Source organism: Pteropus alecto, unplaced genomic scaffold (assembly GCF_000325575.1).
Source record: "Pteropus alecto unplaced genomic scaffold, ASM32557v1 scaffold110, whole genome shotgun sequence".
NCBI classification, from domain to species: Eukaryota; Metazoa; Chordata; class Mammalia; order Chiroptera; family Pteropodidae; genus Pteropus; species Pteropus alecto.
This window is the reverse complement of record NW_006431920.1, coordinates 10,043,110-10,064,071: the sequence shown is the minus strand read 5'-3', so window position 1 is coordinate 10,064,071 and position 20,962 is coordinate 10,043,110. Positions and strand designations below refer to the sequence as shown.

The following is a 20,962-nucleotide window of genomic DNA, read 5'->3' as shown; positions in this document are numbered from 1 at the left end:
GGAGCGGGACTAAAGGCTCGAGGCGGGTCTTAAACGGTCAGAGGACCAATAGGGCGCTCTATGTGGGGCGGGGGCTCAGGTGAAGGAGACTCTGTTTGTCCTCTTTGCTGCTCCGTAGTGACGAGATTGTTGTGGTGTTGCAGAAATCCGGGCTTCGAACTGGATACTAAATGTGCCGCTCAAGCCCGGAGGTGCAGCTTCTGAAGGTGGGGAAGACTCCACGTGGTTAAGTCATTGCTGGAACTCATCGCACGGGTAACGAAGAGTGGTCGGTTAGAAAACCTAAGTGATTCTAACTCTGTTGGACTCGATTTGAGAGCTGGCTGCTCCCCTATTTCACTCTCGTTGTGGTCCGAGGGTGGAGGTTTGAGAAAACGGGCTGGGGTCACGTATTAACCCCAAAGCTGACTCCTGGTCCAGGGTGAGGGCCGAGGTGCCTTGCGGCGCCGGGCAGACCTAGTCAGATAGACAGAAAACGCAAGAGTCGAATCTCGCTTTGGCGGGGCTCCATTTCTTCTCCCCTTTCTATTCAGCCATGTCGCCAGCTCCAGCTGCAGCTCAGGCTCCTGCGTCGGTCTCCCTGTTTGATCTCAGCGCGGATGCTCCGGTCCTTGGTGGCTTAAGCCTGGTGAGCCAACTTCCCGCGGAGACTCAGGCCCAGACTCTGCGGACTTCCTGTCCAGGTATCCGGAAAGATTTGTGGTGGACCCGTGAGGAACATGACAAGGCTTTTTGGAGCTTATAGCTCCTCCAGAGAACACATTCTTATTGTTATTTCCCAGCTTAGGAGCCCTTGATGACATCTCTTTACATGGAATAAAATTTATCTTAAATTCATTCAATTACTAGGTTTCTAGCACAGGCTCCTAAATTGTTTCTAAACAAGTCTCTTGCCATTGCTTATGTCTTGTCAGATGAACACCACCTCCTGAAAAAACACTTTAAATTTTCTAAATATTTTTTTCAAAATTCCTAAACATAGTTCAAATTTAATTGGATTCCAATCAAATCATTCCTTGTTTTCGAATATAAAACAATTAATTTTTTGGTTTTGTACAACTTTAGTTCCTCCCTGGCTATTTTTTCTTCAACCTTTTTTAAAACAAAACTGCACACTGTAATTGGAAATGTAAGCTAAAGAACTGGCATTCAGGAAGTGGTCTCTGCATGGTTAAAAATAATTTTAACTTTACCAAAATATATTTTTTGCAAGATTCCTCTAAATCCCTTTGGTTAATTTAAATACAATGTTTGCCTTCTAGTCATTTTACATACATCTTTTTAAAAGCATATTTATTGTATAAGGTGGTTATTGTGCCATTCATTTCATAATTACTAGACTGTAAATTCCTTGAACACGATAGCCCATCTCTTTCTTTTGTAGCTTCCTCTGCTTTGTATATTAGACACTGAACATAATTTCAGATATTGTGGATTTGCACTCCCTTTCCACCTCTAATTACCCTCCCCTTATTTAGGTTCAGGGGAGAGAGCGAGCCCAGAAAGGACAGCACTCCAGGGTCCTCTGGATATTTCAGGGAAGTTATTTTGTTCAACCTGTGACCAAACCTTCCAGAACCAGCAGGAACAGGTAAAGGGCCTGGTGCAGAACTAAATGGTGAAAGCAAAAGTATAGTGGTGGATGAAGAGAGGTAGACATTTGATTTGTCTTTAATTAATAAAGGTGTGTGTTTGACTAAGGTGGTTGGTGTTGCCCGATTATACTTGGAGTTCTGTCACTGGTCTTGGGTACCATAAAAGGCCAGGCTGGGGCATAGTTCCACATTCTGCCTCCCTCATTGCCTCCTACCAGAGGGAACATTATAAGCTTGACTGGCATCGGTTTAACCTAAAGCAACGTCTCAAGAACAAGCCTCTCCTGTCTGCCTTGGACTTTGAAAAGCAGAGCTCCACAGGTGATGACTGGTGGGAAGACGTGTGGGAGTAGGATACAGGAGTGGAGGAGGGCCCTAGTTTAGGAGCTTGAGTAAAGGTCAAAAATGGGGCACTAAATTTGTGTATTTCATGTTGTTCTCAGGAGATCTTTCCAGCATCTCAGGATCAGAAGACTCAGACTCAGCCAGTGAGGAAGACTTGCAGATACTGGATGAGGAGAGGGTTGAGTTGGAGAAGCCTAACCGACCCAAAGGCTTCTACTCCCATCGGGTTCTTTTCCAAAATGCCCAGGGCCAGTTTCTTTATGCCTATCGCTGTGTCCTAGGCCCTCGCCAGGCAAGTGACAGCACAGGTTGTGTGGTCGACTCTAGCTAACATTCAACCTAGATTTCCCCATAGACTCAGTCCATTTCTCACTGTTCCCCTTCCTTTCTATTGGGTGTGGGTATCGTACTTGACAGCAGTCTTGGATTGAACCAGCCTGAATCTTGGAAGGGTCAAGTGTAATGGGATTAAGTTTGGAAACAGACCGATCTAGGTTTAGATTGCGATTCTACTGCTTGACTTTGACTGCCTTTAAGAGCCTCACATTTCCTTATTTGTAAAATGGGGACAAGCCTCAGGGTGGTTGTATTAAATGAGAATAATGCATACGAAGCACTTAGCACTGGCACCTGGTTTCTTACTCTCAGGGAATGTAACAGATACCATGTCTGTGCTGCTCCTCTGTCACCTAGCTGCCCCCAGAAGAACCAGAACTGCTGCTACAGAACCTGCAGAGTGGAGGTCCTAGACACTGTGTGGTGCTCATGGCTGCAGCTGGGCACTTTGCTGGTGCTGTTTTCCAAGGGTGAGAGGGTGCTGCTTGGGGTAAAGATGGAATGGATCCTTTTCATCTGGGAATACCAGGTTTCCTGTACTTAGTGTATATTGTCTACAGAAGAGAAGTGATGACACACAAAACCTTTCACCGCTACACAGTACGGGCCAAGCGTGGCACAGCCCAGGGACTTCGTGATGCCCGGGGTGGGGCTTCTCGCTCTGCTGGAGCCAATCTGAGGCGCTACAATGAAGCCACACTATATAAGGTGAGTTAGGCATCCTGGATCCAGTAGGCTACTAATGCACATTTTCCCCTCAACTCATTAAGTGGTATAGTAAGGAGGTTGACTCCTCAATCCTTCCAGTCTTCATTATTTCTGGAGAGACAAAGGTAGAATAGGATGGATCCCCAGGAATCTTAATCCTCTCCTTCTTCCTCCCTCTGTGCTAATTTGTTGATTCCTACCTATCACTCTCTATACATGTGGGCCATTTATTGGTTGGAGATTTGAAAATAACAAAAGATATACAGGGCTGAGTTACTCTATTCTTTAGGATGTTCGAGACCTGCTGGCAGGGCCAGACTGGGCTAAGGCACTGGGGGAGACTGGGACAATACTGCTGCGTGCCCCCCGCTCTGGCCGATCCTTGTTCTTCGGAGGCCAAGGGGCACCCCTGCAACGGGGGGATCCCAGACTTTGGGATATCCCCCTTGCTACCCGCAGACCCACCTTCAGAGAGCTACAGCGTGTGCTCCATAAACTGACCACCTTGCATGTCCACGGTGAGTCTTAGATCCCGATCCCCCAGACTCCCTAGACCTTCCTGTACCTTCCAGCCCAAGTCTCAGATTTTCATTTGTGCAGAGGATTTTTCAGGCCTTGGACTGCAGCCCCATCATATCTTCATTGACAAAAATTGGGGCTGGCTTCTCCTTGGCTAAACTTGAGCATCATGTTTTGTTTTATGGCAGGAGAAGACCCCCGGGAGACGGTCACGTGGACCTCATCTCAGACACACTGGAAGACAATGAGAGAGAGGAAGGCGGCTGTTGAGGAAGAAAGAAAGGTCTCCAGTGATGAAAATGAGACACTGGGGCAGAATGAGCACTCTCCCAAACAGGGTTTGAGCACCATCTGTAAACTTTCAAATCTCTTTCTGGGTTTCTGTCCTGGAAATGCAGTGACAAATCTCCTATTTTCACTTCCCTATTAGAGATGAGCCTTATTACAACACACACACCTTTACACACACAGGTCTGTTTATAACATAGGATATGTGTTAGCAATTACTAAGACATGTTTAGTAACCTTTCCAAATCTGTTATTGCTTGTTTGTTGACACATCCTCAGTACTCAGAAATATCTTAGCACGGAGTAGATACTTGAATATGTGTTGCATGAGTCTCACAGAATTTCTCTCTTATTGGATGCCAAGGACTGCTCCCTTGGCTGCAGACTCAGCCTGCATAGCCATCATTGCTGCCATGCTTTCCTCTATTGTGCGCTATGCTAGGGCTTCTCATGGGGAGAGTCTAGGGACTCTTGTCCCTGTATATTTCCTTGTAGGCCTGTCCTTATCTGGGTTGAGAGCCTCATTTCTACATGTGTTATTAATGGATTCAGTTCTTGATGTGCTATTTTATCTTGGGTGACAAAATACAAATACTTAGTTTCATTTCAAGATTATCTGGATTATCTCTATGTATATTCTTATGCATCTAGGGCAGCCCGCATCCTTCCCCCCTCTGCTTATTCTTTAGGTGGTTCTGACATGTCAAAATTTTCCCTAGGTTCAGGGTCAGAGGAAGAAGATGACTTCCAGGGAGAGTTGGAGTTAGTAGAGGCAACAATAGGGACCCTGGATCTTCGTGAGTTTGAGGTATTGTCCAAGCGGAGAAGGAGAAAAAGGAATAAGAGGGAGAAAAGCCGAGACCTGGAGGCTGGGCCACATATGACTCTTCCCCAGCAACCTCAAGAAGATGAGGCCTTCTCACAATCAGCCCAGGCACATGCAGTCCTTTTGGAGCCTTCACTGGATAAGGCCAAGGTCCCTGGTCAGTCAGAGCTCTGGGATGTGCTTCTTGCTGCTTGCCGAGCCGGAGATGTTGAGATGCTGAAATTCTGGCTAGCTGCCAGCCCTACAGACCCTGAAGTTCTGTCTCTGCTCAGTGCCCCACTGGGCTCCAGTGGCTTCACCCTCCTGCATGCAGCAGCCGCAGCTGGGAGAGGCTCAGTGGTTCGCCTGCTGCTGGAGGCAGGTGCTGACCTCACCATCCAGTAAGTAAGGGTACCCATGCCGAGCCCTTTAGGGTATAGAGAGGATGATCTGAAGGCTAACGTTGGCATTGTCTACTTGGCAGTATTCTCCTTGGTCTGGTAGGTGGTATTAGGTGATGCAGGAGGCAAGCTGAATCCAATTTGGGGGTTTTTCACCTAGGGACTCCCGGGCCCGGCCACCATATACAGTTGCAGCTGATAAATCAACACGTAATGAGTTCCGAAGGTTCATGGAGAAGAATCCAGATGCTTATGATTACAGCAAGGCTCAGGTCAGCTGGGAAAGGAAGAAGTAGCAGAGTGGGAAGGCATCATAGGTCCTGGCTAGATCTTTTCTACTTTCTTACGGTTTTACCAAAGATAGATTTTATAAGTCTTACCTTCCCGGAAATCCTCCAGGTGCCAGGGCCACTGACACCAGAAATGGAGGCACGGCAGGCTGTGCGGAAAAGGGAGCAGAAGGCGGCCCGGCGACAACGGGAAGAACAGCAGCGGAAGCAGCGGGAGCAGGAGAAGAGGGAGCAAGAAGAGCAGCAGCGATTTGCGGCTCTCAGCGATAGAGAGAAGGTGAGGCTGGAGGTTTTCTCTTCCATAGCGAGACTTCCTTAGAGGTCTGATCCCTTCCCAGTGTGCAGCTGTCACTTCTTGGGTACCCTATCCACCACCGGGGACTTGTCCTTAACACAACTTCTCTTCCCCTCAGAGAGCTCTGGCTGCAGAGCGCCGTCTAGCTGCCCAGTTGGGAGCCCCTGCACCTCTGGTCCCTGACTCCGCAATCGTCAATGCTCGGTATATGGAGGAGGAGTGATGGGTAGACCATATTTGGGCAAGGAGAATGAGTGCCTACACAGAAAGGATGTTGAGGGGATTTGAGAAGTTCTGCGAACCTTTGGAATGAAAACAGCAATGCCAAAAGGAGGGACAGGGAGAACTTGATTTGGAAAGTTTCTGGGGTAGCTGTCCATCTAATTTTCTTCTTCTTGTTCAGACGCTGCTGGAATTGCGGGACATCCCTCCAAGGCCTCATTCCCTTTCACTACCTTGACTTCTCTTTCTGCTCCACACGCTGCCTCCAGGATCATCGCTGTCGGGCTGGGAAGCCTTCTTCCTGATCTCTTACAGCTCCAACTGGAGCCAACTGTGGGCCTTGAGAGAGCACATTCACACTGGCCCTAGGTTTCTTCTTCCCCGGGAAACTAGAGAATTTGAGATATTAGGGTGAGGGGCATTCAGGAACTAGGGCAAAGATAGGGTCACAGAGGTGTGTGGAGCTGGTACTGTCTCTGGAACTTTAATCACAATAAAGTTTGGCAAGGAAACTGCACTTGTACTTACATTCAGGCCTGTGGCCTTTAGTTCCTTATGGTCACCGTGGCTAGTACCAAGGGATCCTGCCCACTCCATTGTCCCAGGTCCAAGGGTTACCTTTCTTTCAGTGCCCACTTAACTCCATTGGTTCAGAGGCACTTTGTGTATCAGCTGAGAGGGAATAGATATATGTCTTATGCGAGGTGCTATTGAGGATAGGACTATCCAGAAATTGGATTTGGGGTTGGGAAGGCACGTTTTCTAGCTCCAGCAATGTGATTTTGTTGAGAGCTCCCCTAGGAAGCAGCAGGGGTCTTGGTACGTAGAGGGTCTGCTGTGGCCCCCACTTTGTCCAGTACCGGCCCAAGTTAAACCCATTAATCCACACTTGGCCCTGGGAAAGAGGGAGGAGAGAGGAAAATAAATAGTCAGCTCTGAAAGGGAGTAGAATCATCCCCTTTTGTTTTTCTAATCAGAAAAATTTCTGCTCCCCCTTCCATGATTTTCCTCTCTTATCACTCCCTCACCCCCCAGCACGACCACCACTGTCAGCAATACCTTGGTCCATCCAGGTAGAAAGAGAAATGTGTCCCCGCCTGAGTCTAAAATTTTAAACGTTGTAGAGTAGAAGGTGGGGCCAGAGGGAGTTTGAGGACGTGACCTTTTCAGCAATTGGAGGGGAAACCACCACTTTACAAGCTTATCAACTTTCAGAGGGAACATCAGCCACTGGGTGAGAATTCTTTGCCCTAGAATTGGTGGCTCTAATAGGCCCTGTGAAGAAGGCAAATGAAAATTCATCGTTTAATAAGCTCTAAGGCCAGACTATCCCTAATCAAGCAACTAGCAGCATGTCCAGATCCAGACAAACCACTTTGCATCAGGCCCCTATCTTTCCACGGGAGTTTGGTCAATAAGAGCATGGTAGGCAATGCTAGCTCACCTTGAAGTCACTGTGGTTAGACCCGAAACTGAGCCTTCCCATGTTCTCCAGCAAGACATCCAGTTTGGCCCCCACTTTTCCCGTCAAAAATAGTTTGTATTTCATGTTTCGTTCCAAAACACCCTGAAACACCTGTGGATAAGAGGATCTATGAGAGGAAGAGCTCCGCATCTAGCTCTTGGCCACGTTTGGATACTTATTTGGAGAGCAAAGAGAATGAAGTCCATCTGTCAGTCACAGTCCACTCTGGAACCTTACCCTTAGTCAAACTTCCTTTTCCCAGCTTATCCCCAAATGAGGGCAGGCAGTGGCAAAAGGTAGATGGGTGGAACTTGAGGCTAAAGGGTGCTTGGGAGGAGAGGAAATGGGCTCACAAGGTAGCTTGGAATCAGGTCCTTACCCCATCCACCATCACGTAGCCACGGTCATGGACTCCGTTGTTTGGCACCCAGAATTGTGTTGGCTCAAAAATATTACGGGTTAGATAGGTCCGGTATAACATAAAGCCATGGTCCTGGGTGTAGAAGAATGAGTACTTAAGATGAACTGAGAGATAAAATATACTGTGTGGAAGATGCGGAACTTAGGGAACCTTTGGCTACAGCTGTTGAGGAAGGTTACCTTACCGACCAACCGGATGTGGGATTATGCCTTACCTGCTTGACAGCCTCAAAAGTCATTGGCAAGATTGAATGGATGGGCCCTTGGGGGCACAGGAAGTACAGGAAATTCAGCAAATTTCCATCCTATTAGAATAAGGTGGTAGTATCAGAATATAAGAAGTTTTAGAACACAGGGCTATTCAGAGAATAACAGGGTAGAATCAGAAGAGATGGGGAGGAGCTTACCATGTGCAGGGTCAAAGGTCCAAGCATCATCTTGGGGCTGGGGGGAGGTAAAGGTCCCAAGGGAATTTCCTGGAACTGAGCCCAAATTCTCTCAGGAACCATAGGAAAACCACACAACCCCTATTTCAAGACCCTAGCACAGAGTTCTAAACCTGGGGTCCAGGGAAGGGCTTTAGGAGTCATGAAGATCCTGTAATTTTGCACATACTTCTGTGTATCTCCCCAGGTAGTCTTATTTGGATGGGTGGGAAATACTTCCACAGGATGCTCAAAGTGCTCTCTGGACCAGACAACCACCACTGATTTCTGGGATTCCTTTACATACAATTTAGACACTCCCTTTCCCTAAATTAATAAAAGCCTTTAGCGCTTAATGAAGTGGTAGGGCACCTGGCTGATGACATTTCGAAGAGCAAAAAGCTTAGGTGTGGGATCCCCTGCTTCAGATATTGGTGCATCGTAGTCATAGCTGGTAGTAATTGGAAGGAAGTGTCCTTTCTCATCAGCACCTGGGGTCAAATCAATTTAATTCAATATGTCTTTCAGACAGATGATAGGCACCAAACAAAGATTCATGCAGAGAGTTTTGCCATCAAAGAAGGCAACGATGGCCATATCCAGCTTCTAGACACAGTAATCCACCCAGACCTCAGATTCTACTTCATTGCTACATCCCTGCTTCAGCCCCAAGGACCATCTGGACTCACCATTCCAGTATCCAAAGTTGGTACCTCCATGGAACATGTACCTGAAGTGGGGGAGGGCAGAGAGAAAGGTACAAGCTGACCCATTGATTCTTAACTTTCATCCCCAACTCCCAGTTACAGATTCATGTTGACCCCAGTGTCTCCAGTTACATGTTCACACTGGCTCCCAACTTCAGCATGTTCTTTAGTCCTTGAGTTACAGATGGAATGGACCGTGTGGAGTGATTCTGGCCCCAGTAATCCAGCCAGCCTGTATAGTACTCAGAGTTCACCTAGAATGTGAAGCGAAAGGAGCCACGAGCGAGGTGAGATCCGAGCTCGACCCGTTTCCAACCCTGACTCCTGCATTGATTGCCCTCCCTTCTGACTCCTTACCAATGGCCCACGGGGTTCATACTTCCTTTGCAGGGCAAAGATTTTGGTCATGTTGTCAGCTGCAGAAAGGAGGCAAAGGTGAAAGGTAAACATCAAAGAAGAGGTGCCCCTTCCCCAGACTCCGCTCGTAACCCTTGCTCAGGAGACCTGGGCCAAAATCTACAGTGGTATAGAGTCCCTTAAGGGAGCCACATTTGAGTCCTTCAGGCCCATCTGTGGTGAAGAGCAAGATCTTGTCTCCTAGTAGTGCACGGAAGAGCCCAGCCAGGTGCCTCATGTAGCTGAAGTCGCAGGCCCTGTAGCTACCATATTCATTCTCCACCTGCCAGGGGAAAGGAAAAGTAGAACTCGGCTATGAGGAGAGGTTAAGAACCCCTGGCACCACCTTCCTCTTGCCCAGTCAACTTTCCACCTGTACCTGAATGCTAATGATGTTGCCTCCATTGTGGTAGAGCCATGGATATATCTTGGGTAGCAAAACCTTGAACCAGGAATCCACTGCAGCAAGGAAGTCTAAAGGAAGGAGAAGTGCTCTGCTCATTAGGGTGCCACCACCTCCACAGCCCCCATCCCTAGCATTAATGTTAGCAGCTTCAGTGCTGCTTGAACTCTGGGCTCCTGTTTGCATCCCACTTGTCTACAACTAAATCTTAGCAGCAGTTACTCTTGCCAGAAGAAGATCTCAACCCTAAGCACTTGTATATTTGCATAGCAATGAAGTTTGAGCATAGGAAACAAAGCAGTGTTTCTTATAGATTTATTTTTTAAACGTAAGAAAAATGTTAAATGCATTTTATGGAGCTATTAATATGTAATCAGTGTATACTTGATATTGCTATGAAATAGCATGGCAATTCACAGAAATGTAGAATGTCTGACATGCACTTTGATATAACTGAGAGTCCAGGTGATTTAAGTCATCAATTGAAAGATTATTATATTAGGTACCATGCCTTAAGTTCTCAACGCCTATTTGTGATTTTTGTTGATTCGTCCTCAGTGTCTTCGTGCATGTTATTACCTCTGCCTGATACTTCCTCCCTGCCCTCTTCACTTAGCCAACTCCAAATCAGGCTTCAGGTCTTAACTTATATTTCACTTCCTCAAAAAAGCCTTTGATATCTCAGATTAGGGTAGATCCCTGTTACACACTCATGTCACCTCATACTTCTCTTTCAAGTACACGACTAATTATAATTAAGCATGTATTTCTGTGATTATTTCCTGTTGGTCTCCTCAACTAGAAAGCAGGAACTTTGTCAGCTTCGTTTGCTTTGTCTCCGTCATTGAGGACAATGCCTTACAGATAGTAGACTCTCAAAGGTAGATTTGATGAAAGTTATTTTGGAGGATATTTTTGTATTTTAATTCCTTTATGTATTGTATTCTGTATAAAGGAGACCCAGGTTGTATTGCCTTCTTTAATCCAAGCACACATTAAATCTCATTCAACAAATATTTATGGGTGCTGACTATACACCAAGCACTATTCTAAGTCTTAGGGGTATAGATAGAACAAAATAGACAAAAATCTCTGCCCTTGTGGAATTTCCTTTCCAGTAAGGGAAGCAGATAATAAATAGGTAAAATATATAGTGAGCTAATGCCGAGGGAAAACAATAAGCAGGGAAGGAGGACATAAAATGGCGGGGTAGGGTAGCTTGAATTTTAGAGGGTGGTCCAGGGAAGGCCTCACTGAGGTCATTCCACAGGAAGATGGAGGGAGCACCTTGTGCCTGGTGGGTTTGAAGAACAGCAGCGAAGCCAATGTGAACAATGAGAAGAGTAGATGTCAAGGAGGTGGCTGGGCCAAGCAGGTAAGACCTAGCAGACCATTTTAAGGAATCTATGGTACATATTCTGAATGAGATTAGAACCTATTGGAGAGGTTAAAGCAGAGAAATGACATGATCTGATATATATTTAAATCTATTTTAAAAGGATCGCATTGGCTGCTGTATTGAGAATAGACTGCATGGGGAGGGACAAAGAAGGGAAACCAGTTAGGAAGCTATTAAAATAATCCAGCTGAGAGAGATGGTTTGGACCAGGGTGGTGGCAGTGGAGGTGATAAAAAAAGTAGTTGAATTCAATATATTTTGAGGGTAAAGCTGACAGGATTTTCTGATAGATTGAATGTGGGGTACGACAGAAAGATAGGCATAAAAAATTATACCACAGTGTTTAGTCCAATTGGTTGGAATGTAGAGTTGCCATTAACTGAGCTGGGGAGATTGAAGGAATAGCCGGTTTGGGAGCCAATACCAGGAGCTTAGTTGTATCATTACGCCTTTTAGATTTCAAAGAAGTCAAATAGGCAGCTGGATATATAGTTTTTGGAGGCCAAAAGAAGGTCCTGACTAGATATACATACTTCAAAGTTATTAGCTATTAGATGGAATTTAAAGCCATGCAAATGGATGAAATTATCCAGGGCACGAACATAGAAAAGAGAAGCATCCAAGAACTGTGCCCTGAAACACTCAAGCATTTAGCAGAAAGGGAAATGGAGAAGAACCAATAAGGGACTGAGGAGTGGTCAGAGAGACTGTGGGGGAAAAGGGTAAAGAGCAGATAAGTGTGGCATGGAAGCCAAGATAAGAATTTATTTCAGGGGACAGAGTGATCAACTGTGCTAAATGCTGCTAACTGATCAAGAAGGACGAGGCCTGAGAAATAACTATGGATTTAACAATGAAGAGGTCACCGGTTTTCTTGAGAAAAACAGATTGCATGTTGGTATTACATCAAATCAATACTCTATCATTTTATCATCATCGAGTTTGGGTAATGCCATAAGGAGCATAAAGCTCTCCAGGATCCTAAGAAGTGGCACAGCACCTGGAGGGTCCTCAGCAAATATAAAGCATTTACCAGAGTGATCTTTTTAAAAGGTATAAATGAAATAAAATTATTCCCTTGCTCTAATGACTTCCTATTTGCACCTGCAATTAAATCTAAACTTGAAATATTGAGCATCTCAGAGCTTAATCTTGAGTTCTACATTCTTTCCGTAGGCGATATCTCAGTACCCATGGATTTAACTGCCATCTTTAGACTGATGACTCCCAAATTTATATCTTTAACTCAGACCACCCCCTAAATGCCACAATTTAAACATCTCATTGCTTACTTAATATTCTCACTTGAGTATGATGTGATAAAAATTGAACATGATCAGAATGGAACTGGTCCCATTCAGTTTCTATCACATTACAAAAAGTCGTTCCTTTACCATTCCCGGTGTTCTCTACCCTCCCTGTCACCACCATCTTGATTGGCCAGAAACTTCATTCCTTTCTTTCTGGACCCTACTCAAATTGCCCCTATCCCTGACACCTTTTCATCAAAATCTATCAACAAGTCCTGGTGATTTTATCTCCAACCTATATCGCAGTTCTGCCTTCTTCTTTTCACTGCCACTGCCACCACCCTGGTCCAGAAGCCATCATCTCTCTCCTCAACTACAGGCATAGTCTCCCAAATGGTTTCTCCACCTCCACCCTTACTCCCCTTAGTCCATTCTCCATGTCCAGGCTAAAGTAATCAGATCATGTCACATCTCTGGTTAAACTCCTTCAACTTTTTCAAGGACTTTCCACTGTTCTGAGAATAAATGCAAACCCCTTCCAATGGCCTACAAGGTCCTGCATCAACAATCCCTATATATCTCCAATTTCACATCATACTACTCTCTCCTTTACCCACTATGCTCCAGCTATGCTGGCCTCAACCATGCCATGTTCTTTCCCATCTCTGGGCCTTAGAATATACCATCCTCACTGCCTGGTCCTTCTCACCTCGCTCTTCATATGACCAGAGCTTTCCCTTCCCTAAAGTCAACTGAATGTCATTTTTTCAGAAAAGCCTTTTCTGACCTTCCTACCTAAAAGAGGTCCTCTTTGTTATTCACTATGTCAACTCCTCGTCTATTTTCTTGTGTGGTATTTTTATAGCTTGCAATAATGTTATAGGTTTTTGGTTTCTCTAAAAGTCTGTTTCTCCCACTATATTATAAGCTCCATTGAACAGGGACTGAGTCTGTCTGGTGCCCAGTTTCTAGCAGCCTGCTGGGCATGAAGGAAATACTCAATAAATATTTAAATAAATGATTTGGGGATGGTCTCTTTGGGGCACCCAACTGACCCATTTTGTCGTTGTTTGCTTTTTTCTGTTAAATCTTTTGTCTCAACTCACCTGGATCTGAGGTTCTCAGATGAATACTAGGTTTACGAAGCAACCAGGATGGAAGACCCCCCTGAGACAAACATAGAGCAACAAAGAGGCATGTTGGTTTTGTTGTCTAGGGGAGGTAGGAAGGGAGGAAGTCGTGTAGTGCTGGAAGTGGCTCTAGGGTGTGGGCAGAAGGGAGTAGCCTAGGAACCCCACATAGGTGGCTTTGGTTCTTTCTTTTCCCCATTTAACTCACCATCTCCCACTCTGCACAGATGTAAGGTCCTGGCCTCAGTATGACCAACAGGTCCGCAATAGTTGCCTCATTCAGAAATGCAATGAGATCCCGGCTGCCATTAAAGTTATAGACCCCAGGCTCTGGCTCATGGTAGTTCCAGGGCACATAACTGAGAAAGGAAGAGGTTAACCAGGCCCAAGGAGGTCATCTGGAGAGATGCCCGGGAAGCTAAAGGCTCAGGCCTTGTAAGGAATCTCCAGGAAGCTGGTGGAAGGAGGTTCTGGGGTCCTTTCCCACCCTTAGCCTGGAAGCCCTGGAGCTCTAACCCTTCTCATATCCAGCCAGTCTTCCTGTCCTGACACCCTTCTGAAGCAGGTGCCAGGAAGAGTAAATCCCACCCCTCCATGGCTATCCCGAGCACTTCTTACAACTGTATGGCGTTGAGGCCACTCATTCGCATCTTGAAAAGCCGGTCTGCCCAAAGCACCCGCGGTACCCGAAAGTAGTGCAGGCTGCCAGACACGTAGCGGAACGGAACCCCGTCCAAGAGGAATCTGTCATGATCTCGGTCCACTACGAATGACCGAGTGTCTGCCTGCAAAGGGAAAGACTTCGCTCAGCAGAGGTCTTGAGTAGGGGCAGGGAGGCGGGGAGTGTCAGCTGCCAAGAGCAGGGAAGTTGGAACTAGCGTCTGCCACTGTTTTGTTTTCACTTTCTTCCCTACGCCACATCTGCTCCGGCCTCACCGCACCCAGCCGTCTGGTTCAACCTTCTTATCTTACCTGGGGCAGCAGCAGCGTCAGAAGCGGCAGCAGAAGGGAGGGAAGGCAGAGTGGCTTCTTGGGATCCATGGCGCTTACAGGGCTCCTATAGTCAGAGACAGCAGTTTGACTGTCACGTGGCAGATTCCTGGGAGGGAACCTCAGCGAGCAAGAAGGGGCGGAGACCACCCCAAGTTGGCAGGCGATTAGCCTAGACTTTGTCTCCCACGACTCTACTAGTTTGTAAAATCCTCTACATCTTGAGCCAGCTTCATCAGCGTCACCTGAGAGCTTGTTAGAAACGCAGTCTCAGGTCCTACCTCAGACCTGTAAAATCAGACTTTGTATTTTAACAAGATTCCCAGGCAATCCTCAGCACATTGAAGATTGAGAAGCTGTGCTCTACTAGACTGAGCTCCCAAAGGGTTGGGAGTGCCTTGTCCATCTTGAATCCTCAGCTGCTAGCACAGGGCCTGGCACATAACAGATTCAATCTGGATGCATGTCAGAATCAGGGGGCTAAAACAGGTTCAGAACCAAGGAAAACTATAGAAAGAACTTCCCAGTGACCTGAAAGAGGAGGCAGATGGGGGAACCAAGTTACAAAAGGGATGTTTTTCCTGAAGAGCCTACTTCAGCAAAAGAGACCATCCAGGCCATTTCATCTTCTTTGGATGTGAACTCCTTTCCAATTTATCCCTGCCAGCCTGGGCAAGAGCTGTCAAGGACAGCTGCTTCCTGCCGAGGCTTGGGAATTTGTAATTTCCATTACTCCTGCCTTCACAGTCTCGAGCCTGGGATGTGATGATTAGGGTAATCATAATAATAATGGTTAGTATTGTTATAATTATTACTTCTATTGACACTGAGGGCTATGTGTCAGGTATTGTACTAGGCACTTTACATATTGTTTAATCTTCAAACAACTCCATAAGGTAGATAATTATAATTTGCTTTTTACAGATAAGGAAATGGAGGGATAGAAATATTAAGTAGCCTGTGCAAGATCACACAACTAGTTTAGTAGAGCTGGGATTTGAATTAGGCAGTCTGGTCTCATGGTTCATGCACTTAACCTTAGGTACTAGTATATCTATTTTACAGTTAGGGAAAGTGAGGATCCGAGAGGTTAAATAACTTGTCCGAGGTCACACAGCCTGTAGGCTACTAAGATCAGATTTAGACCCTAGTCTGATTTCAAAGCCTGAGCTCTTAACCGCTGAGACTAGGGTAGTGGGAAACAGGCCAGAGCCCCCAAGGTTGTACTGATCGGAGCTCCAGGGGTCAAGGCCGCCAACACCCGCCCCTCCCTGCATCCCCGCACACACCCCGGGACAGGACTGTAGTGGGCTATCCAGCGCGCGGGAGGTATGAAGCCTCCTACCTCCGGCATTGGGAAATGGAGGTTCTGGGGGCCTTGGGCCGAGCCCGGCTTTGCTCCCCCTTGGCGTAGGTGCCTGCGTCTTGACCCCTACTGAAGGCCAGGTGTGGAACCCTTACCCGGGTCCTGGGACCCGTCCTCCCGCAGGCCTAGCCGGCCCCCTGCCTGTCAGTTCCGCGCCCCCACATCATCCGGATGCCAAGCGGTTGCTAGGCTACCACGGGCCGTTACGCTTGCGCGGAATGATGACGAAACCACTGCTTCCGGTGCCCTGGCGCTTGCCTCCCGCCGGTGTCAGGTTAGTGGGGAAGCCGAGCTGGCCTACCTGGGGTCTACGCGCCGAGGCTTGGGGTGGGCTCTGCAAGGGATGGGCCGGAACCTCGCACCCTCCCGCTTCCCGGAACTACCCTGTACCCTGCCTTTGCGGCCCGACGGGCGTGGGAGCCGGGGCCGCCCAAATGTGGGCTGGGGGTGGAGGAAGCTGTCTGGTAGTGGAAGGGTGACCTAAGGCTTTAAAGCACCTCATCTCAGCCTTGGTATCGCCATGACTCGTTTTCTCTAGGCTCCGAGACCTGGGCCTGAGCTTTCAACTTTGGTACTTCAAGGGGCATCTGGATTGTGCCCGACCTGCGACCCTGCCGTTCTTTTCTTTCCAGCATGATCCGCTGGACCCCCAGCACATCTCCTGGAAAAGCCCACTTAACCTGGACGAACCTTTTGGCAGCCTCAGACCGTCTTTAAGAAGGATGACTGAGACACTATGGGCCACGCGCTGTGTGTCTGCTCTCGGGGAACTGTCATCATTGACAATAAGCGCTACCTCTTCATCCAGAAACTGGGGGAGGGGTGAGTGTTTGGAAATCACTTACCTAGTCCCCGGGGTTATGGTGATTTGAGGACAGCAGTCTGCACATGATAGGGGCATAAAGATTTTATCCTCTAACATACTCTACAAACACACCTGACACCCTAGTGACATGTTAGTCAGGAAAGTAGATTCTGGATCCAGGCCTCATAGATCCACCTTTATAAACCCTGGTTTCTTCATCTGCTTAATGGAGATAATTACTGTCTTGCATCACTGCTGGAGCTGTGAGGTTTAAATGAGATAATGCATATAAAATGTCTCGCCGGTGCCTGGTTCACAGCACTTGATAAATGTTGACTATTAATCATTTAATGCTTATTGAGCATCTGTCATGTGCAGAGCACTGGGTTATGACCATAGGAACTCAAAGATTACTGTGTCCCAGCTCTTGGGCTCAAAGTGTAGTAATAGTCTTCAGACTCTTCTTAGAGCCATATCTTGGGAGGGTTTCTACTAAATGGGAAAGATACCCCCTCTTCTCCCTAGGGAATTCCTCTGGGTCCAAGCAGTGTGGGAGATGACCATGGTCCTTCACTGACCCCTTTGGCCCACAGTGGGTTCAGCTATGTGGATCTAGTGGAGGGGTTACATGATGGACACTTCTACGCCTTGAAGCGAATCCTGTGTCACGAGCAGCAGGACCGGGAGGAGGCCCAACGAGAAGCAGACATGCATCACCTCTTCCATCACCCTAACATCCTTCACCTTGTGGCTTATTGTCTGAGGGAGCGGGGCACTAAACATGAGGCCTGGCTGCTGCTACCCTTTTTCAAGGTCAGAAAGTTTCCTGGCTATGGAGGGGGTTGCAACAGAGCCATGTACGAAATGCTGTGTGAGTAGTCAAGTATGTTAGGAAGCAGAGGCCATGTCCTGGTTTGACCACTTAAGATTTGGGGTTTAGAGGAATCAAGGTGGTACTATGGTGTATGTAGTGTGTGTGGTGAAAGGGTTTTGTGTGGTGATAGGCTTTTGACACAGGGAAGGGATCAGGTTCAGGGAGCAGAGACTTGAAAAACATCAACTGTGGGGACACTTGTGTTGCAGAGAGGTACGCTGTGGAACGAGATAGAAAGGCTGAAAGACAAAAGCAACTTCTTGACTGAAGAACAAATCCTTCAGCTGCTGCTGGGTATCTGCAGAGGCCTTGAGGCCATTCATGCCCAGGGTTATGCCCACAGGTCAGTGGGAGGGCCCTGTGTTCTTTTGGGGGCAGAAAGGAAGAGCCCCACCAAGAGAAATGAGAGGTCTCTGCTCTCCTCCCAAGGGTCAGTCCTCATGATTCTTTTGCCCCCTGGGATTCTACCCTTTCTGTCTAGGGATGCTCATAGGTCATTTCCACTTTCTGACAGGGACCTGAAGCCCACCAATATCTTGCTTGGAGATGGGGGGCAGCCGGTTTTAATGGACTTGGGTTCCATGAATCAAGCATGCATCCATGTGGAAAATTCCCGCCAGGCTCTGGCCCTGCAGGTAAGAGTCTCTAGGTTCCTTTGTTCACCTGTTCCCCATCCCTGACCACTTCTGGTGCATGCCCCAATTTGGTCACATGACCATGGCCTGTGCCCCACTTTTGAGCTCTGTTTCAGGACTGGGCAGCCCAGCGGTGCACCATCTCCTACCGGGCGCCAGAGCTCTTCTCCGTGCAGAGCCACTGTGTCATCGATGAGCGGACTGATGTCTGGGTATGGAGTATGTGGGTGGGAATCTGTGTGGGGAGGAATGCTCCTCTGTACCTATTGGGGAGTAGAGGAGCAGGCCTTTGGTTTCAAGTGCATGGGGCCCCAGGAACCAAGTATGGCCTAATCCCCCTCGACTTCCTTCCTGGGAACTGCCACTGACACTGTACTCAGTTGTTCAGGAAGTGGTATAACCCTGCCCTTTGAACAGAGTTGGCACAGCTAAGTGTCAGGGCTGAAGGCAGTGCCTAAGCAAGGGTTGAGGAGGCCTCCAGCTAACTGGCAGTTTTCTCTGGGCCCTGGTAGTGTCATGTGGCTGAGGTTGGCATAATCCTTTTAGCTTATGTAGACTCCTTTTACTATAGAACTAAGAGGAGAGTCATCATCCCCTTCCATGCAATAACCAAGTTATGCTCAGTCCCTAGGCTGTGTGCTGTATGCCATGATGTTTGGGGAAGGCCCTTATGACATGGTGTTCCAGAAAGGTGACAGTGTGGCCCTCGCTGTACAGAACCAACTCAGCATCCCGCAAAGCCCCAGGTGAGCAATAAAAGGGGCATGAAGTATTTCAGACTCTCCTTGACACTAGCAGAGGTGGAGCCTCAGCATGGGGGATGGGTGTCCCCAGTTACCCTGCCCTCCTATCTCCACAGGCATTCTTCAGCGATGCGGCAGCTGCTGGCCTCAATGATGACTGTGGACCCCCAGCAGCGACCTCACATTCCTCTTATCCTCAGTCAGTTAGAGGCTCTGCAACCCCCAGCTCCAGGCCAGCACACTACCCAAATCTGAGCAAACCAGTGGCCACATTGAGAAGGTGGCCCCCTGTGCCTTTGAAAGAGGCCCTCATCCCTTACTAGAATCTCTCTCCTTTTATCAAGGCCTGCTCTCTTGTAGTTGGGGGTGGGGCAGGGGATGGGGAGACTCAGCCCAGTCTTCTGTCTCTGCTCTCTTATCCTTAAGAACTGGATAGGGAGTCTGAGTTGGAGCAGGTGAGGGTGGGGGATGGGGAAAGGGAAACTGATAGAATCTAATAAAGGCCATGGGCAGGACTGCTGAGCTTACATCATGGTCTGCCTCCAAATCTGGGAGCAGGAGAATGTATAAATAGAAGAAATAAAGTGAAAGCAGCTTGGTATGGATCTTAGTCTCATTGTTCCTGGAGTGAGAGCAGAGGTACAAGGCGCCCAAAGTCTGGTTGCCATTTCCAAGAGAACAGCCTGGGAAGAAGAGGTACTGGTGTAGAGTTAGGAATAGCATGACTTCATCATTCCATGCCAGGGGGCAAGTATCCTTACCTTAGATATGGTGGTTGGTAGTGGGCAGTCCTTCTAGCTTGTCTTAGTCAAAAACTTAAAGCTGCTCTGGCTTGAGTAGACTTCTATGCCAAGAACTGTGATCAGGGTCCCCTAAAGGCATTCAGCTCATTCTTTCCTTCTTTCCCAAGGGTGGGTAGCTTAGTCAGAGCAGCCCAGCCAGTTTGCCAGGCAAGGGCTTCTGGGTGGAGACATCTGAGGAAGCTTTGGGACAGCTACATAACAGGTCTCCCAGACTCAGCCTGCGGGCAAAGGGAGTGGAGGTGACAGCCATTTTGGCCCAGTCTCTCCCAGATGGTTCTAGCTCACACATAGTTAACGATTAATAACGCCAGTGTGGTATGGCAATATATCCGGCTGCCACTTCCTGCCTACTCTGCTGAGTAAACAGGGGCCCTGCCTTAGCTGGGCTTGAAACCTGTTCCCCAGGGAAGGGCACTGTGTCCCTGAATCACAGGGAGGGGAGGCAAGGGCAGGGTTGGCATCTCTTGCTCTGCAAATTGAAGCTTCTTACCCCAACCCTGCCTACCCCCACATGGTGATGTCGGTGTGGGTCCTGGGGTGCCTATTAGAAAAGTTGAAATTTTCCCCAGGGCCCCAGCAGGAGGCTCCCACCAGCTAGGGCAGAGGCTGAGGCCAGAAAGAAAGCACAAACAAAGGGGAGATGACCTGACTTTTAATGGCACAGCCTTAGGCCTCAGCAAAGCTGCAAAACAGACAAGCTATGCAAAGCTGCTGGGAGGTGCAGTGACACAAACAACTAGGAGATGGCCCTTGTTCCCTCCCTTCCCCCAAGCTTATGACTAGGCTCTGTGCCCAGGAACTTTGGGCCAGCTCAGCCTTCATAATGCACAGAGGTGCTGGCCAAGCCCTGCTTCGAGTTGGTGAATGCAGAAGCAGCAGGAAGAACAGAGTAGTAGTCTAACTCAAATACAGAAACTGCTAGACTTAAACTCCTATTTGGAAGTTTAAGGAAGTGAAGACTCGTATCCTTCAACAGCTTGTGGCTGGACAGACGGGTCCAGGATTCGTTCCTCATTTTCTCCTTATCCTGGGTGCCCTTAAGATCTCACTCACATCAAGGTCCCTGGGGTCATGTTTCCTGGGCCTGGCAAGGGCCCCTTGGTACGTCTTCCTTCAGCATGGAAGGAAAAAGGGTCATGAGCAGCAAATAGGGCAGCAGAATTAAACTCCTATTTGGAAGTTTAAGGAAGTGAAGACTCGTATCCTTCAATAGCTTGTGGCTGGACAGACGGGTCCAGGATTCGTTCCTCATTTTCTCCTTATCCTGGGTGCCCTTAAGATCTCACTCACATCAAGGTCCCTGGGGTCATGTTTCCTGGGCCTGGCAAGGGCCCCTTGGTACGTCTT

The 20,962-nt window shown here is 47.9% G+C and overlaps 3 protein-coding genes across 13 annotated transcripts; 2 read left to right on the top strand and 1 right to left on the bottom strand.

The window, feature by feature from the left end:
- The first annotated feature begins 94 nt into the window (after positions 1 to 94).
- Positions 95 to 6,333, top strand: ANKZF1 (ankyrin repeat and zinc finger domain containing 1). Of its 5 annotated transcripts, none has more exons than XM_006906698.3 (14): positions 95 to 206; positions 534 to 683; positions 1,479 to 1,591; positions 1,814 to 1,916; positions 2,039 to 2,232; positions 2,634 to 2,746; positions 2,837 to 2,984; positions 3,274 to 3,502; positions 3,692 to 3,841; positions 4,511 to 4,997; positions 5,158 to 5,269; positions 5,397 to 5,564; positions 5,701 to 5,786; positions 5,986 to 6,333. In XM_006906698.3, exons 2-14 carry the CDS (start codon positions 536 to 538, stop codon positions 6,107 to 6,109), a joined length of 2,175 nt encoding a protein of 724 aa, XP_006906760.1. In that variant the 5' UTR covers positions 95 to 206; positions 534 to 535; the 3' UTR covers positions 6,110 to 6,333. The 5 variants fall into 5 exon arrangements, with proteins under 5 accessions (XP_006906760.1, XP_015440885.1, XP_006906759.1 ...); XM_015585399.2 differs by having other exon boundaries at positions 120 to 255; positions 2,840 to 2,984; positions 5,986 to 6,123; XM_006906697.3 differs by having other exon boundaries at positions 121 to 255.
- On the bottom strand, positions 6,273 to 20,770 carry GLB1L (galactosidase beta 1 like). Of its 4 annotated transcripts, none has more exons than XM_015585400.2 (17): positions 19,574 to 20,770; positions 14,372 to 14,456; positions 14,018 to 14,184; positions 13,608 to 13,758; positions 13,376 to 13,436; positions 9,597 to 9,691; positions 9,326 to 9,500; positions 9,179 to 9,237; positions 8,954 to 9,075; positions 8,804 to 8,844; positions 8,487 to 8,605; positions 8,097 to 8,171; positions 7,905 to 7,994; positions 7,649 to 7,762; positions 7,249 to 7,380; positions 6,864 to 7,079; positions 6,273 to 6,699 (listed from the first exon to the last, which is right to left on the bottom strand). In XM_015585400.2, the coding sequence occupies exons 2-17, from the start codon at positions 14,438 to 14,440 to the stop codon at positions 6,430 to 6,432; spliced, it is 1,956 nt and encodes a 651-aa protein (XP_015440886.1). In that variant the 5' UTR covers positions 14,441 to 14,456; positions 19,574 to 20,770; the 3' UTR covers positions 6,273 to 6,429. The 4 variants fall into 4 exon arrangements, with proteins under 4 accessions (XP_015440886.1, XP_015440887.1, XP_006906761.1 ...); XM_015585401.2 differs by lacking the exon at positions 19,574 to 20,770 and adding an exon at positions 15,851 to 15,924; XM_006906699.3 differs by lacking the exon at positions 19,574 to 20,770 and adding an exon at positions 15,735 to 15,900.
- Positions 15,931 to 19,417, top strand: STK16 (serine/threonine kinase 16). 4 transcript variants are annotated; one of them, XM_025043285.1, is made up of 8 exons: positions 15,931 to 16,029; positions 16,388 to 16,577; positions 17,154 to 17,373; positions 17,644 to 17,864; positions 17,949 to 18,069; positions 18,186 to 18,281; positions 18,694 to 18,815; positions 18,929 to 19,417. In XM_025043285.1, the coding sequence occupies exons 2-8, from the start codon at positions 16,492 to 16,494 to the stop codon at positions 19,065 to 19,067; spliced, it is 1,005 nt and encodes a 334-aa protein (XP_024899053.1). In that variant the 5' UTR covers positions 15,931 to 16,029; positions 16,388 to 16,491; the 3' UTR covers positions 19,068 to 19,417. The 4 variants fall into 4 exon arrangements, with proteins under 4 accessions (XP_024899053.1, XP_015440889.1, XP_024899052.1 ...); XM_015585403.2 differs by having other exon boundaries at positions 15,981 to 16,029; positions 16,294 to 16,577; positions 17,644 to 17,777; XM_025043284.1 differs by having other exon boundaries at positions 15,981 to 16,029; positions 16,294 to 16,577.
- Positions 20,771 to 20,962: the final 192 nt, after the last annotated feature.

Excerpts from the sequence above, each read along its gene's own strand:
- ANKZF1 (XM_006906698.3), top strand. The coding sequence starts at position 536 with ATGTCGCCAGCTCCAGCTGCAGCTCAGGCTCCTGCGTCGGTCTCCCTG. Across the intron at positions 1,917-2,038 it reads TGAAAAGCAGAGCTCCACAG|GAGATCTTTCCAGCATCTCA; the intron begins GTGATGACTGGT and ends TGTTGTTCTCAG. Across the intron at positions 3,842-4,510 it reads TGAGCACTCTCCCAAACAGG|GTTCAGGGTCAGAGGAAGAA; the intron begins GTTTGAGCACCA and ends AATTTTCCCTAG.
- GLB1L (XM_015585400.2), bottom strand. The coding sequence starts at position 14,440 with ATGGATCCCAAGAAGCCACTCTGCCTTCCCTCCCTTCTGCTGCCGCTT. Across the intron at positions 13,759-14,017 it reads GGCCTCAACGCCATACAGTT|TTATGTGCCCTGGAACTACC; the intron begins GTAAGAAGTGCT and ends TTCCTTTCTCAG. Across the intron at positions 9,076-9,178 it reads ATGAACCCCGTGGGCCATTG|GTGAACTCTGAGTACTATAC; the intron begins GTAAGGAGTCAG and ends TTCACATTCTAG.
- STK16 (XM_025043285.1), top strand. The coding sequence starts at position 16,492 with ATGGGCCACGCGCTGTGTGTCTGCTCTCGGGGAACTGTCATCATTGAC. Across the intron at positions 17,865-17,948 it reads TCTCTGCTCTCCTCCCAAGG|GGACCTGAAGCCCACCAATA; the intron begins GTCAGTCCTCAT and ends ACTTTCTGACAG. Across the intron at positions 18,816-18,928 it reads AGCATCCCGCAAAGCCCCAG|GCATTCTTCAGCGATGCGGC; the intron begins GTGAGCAATAAA and ends CTATCTCCACAG.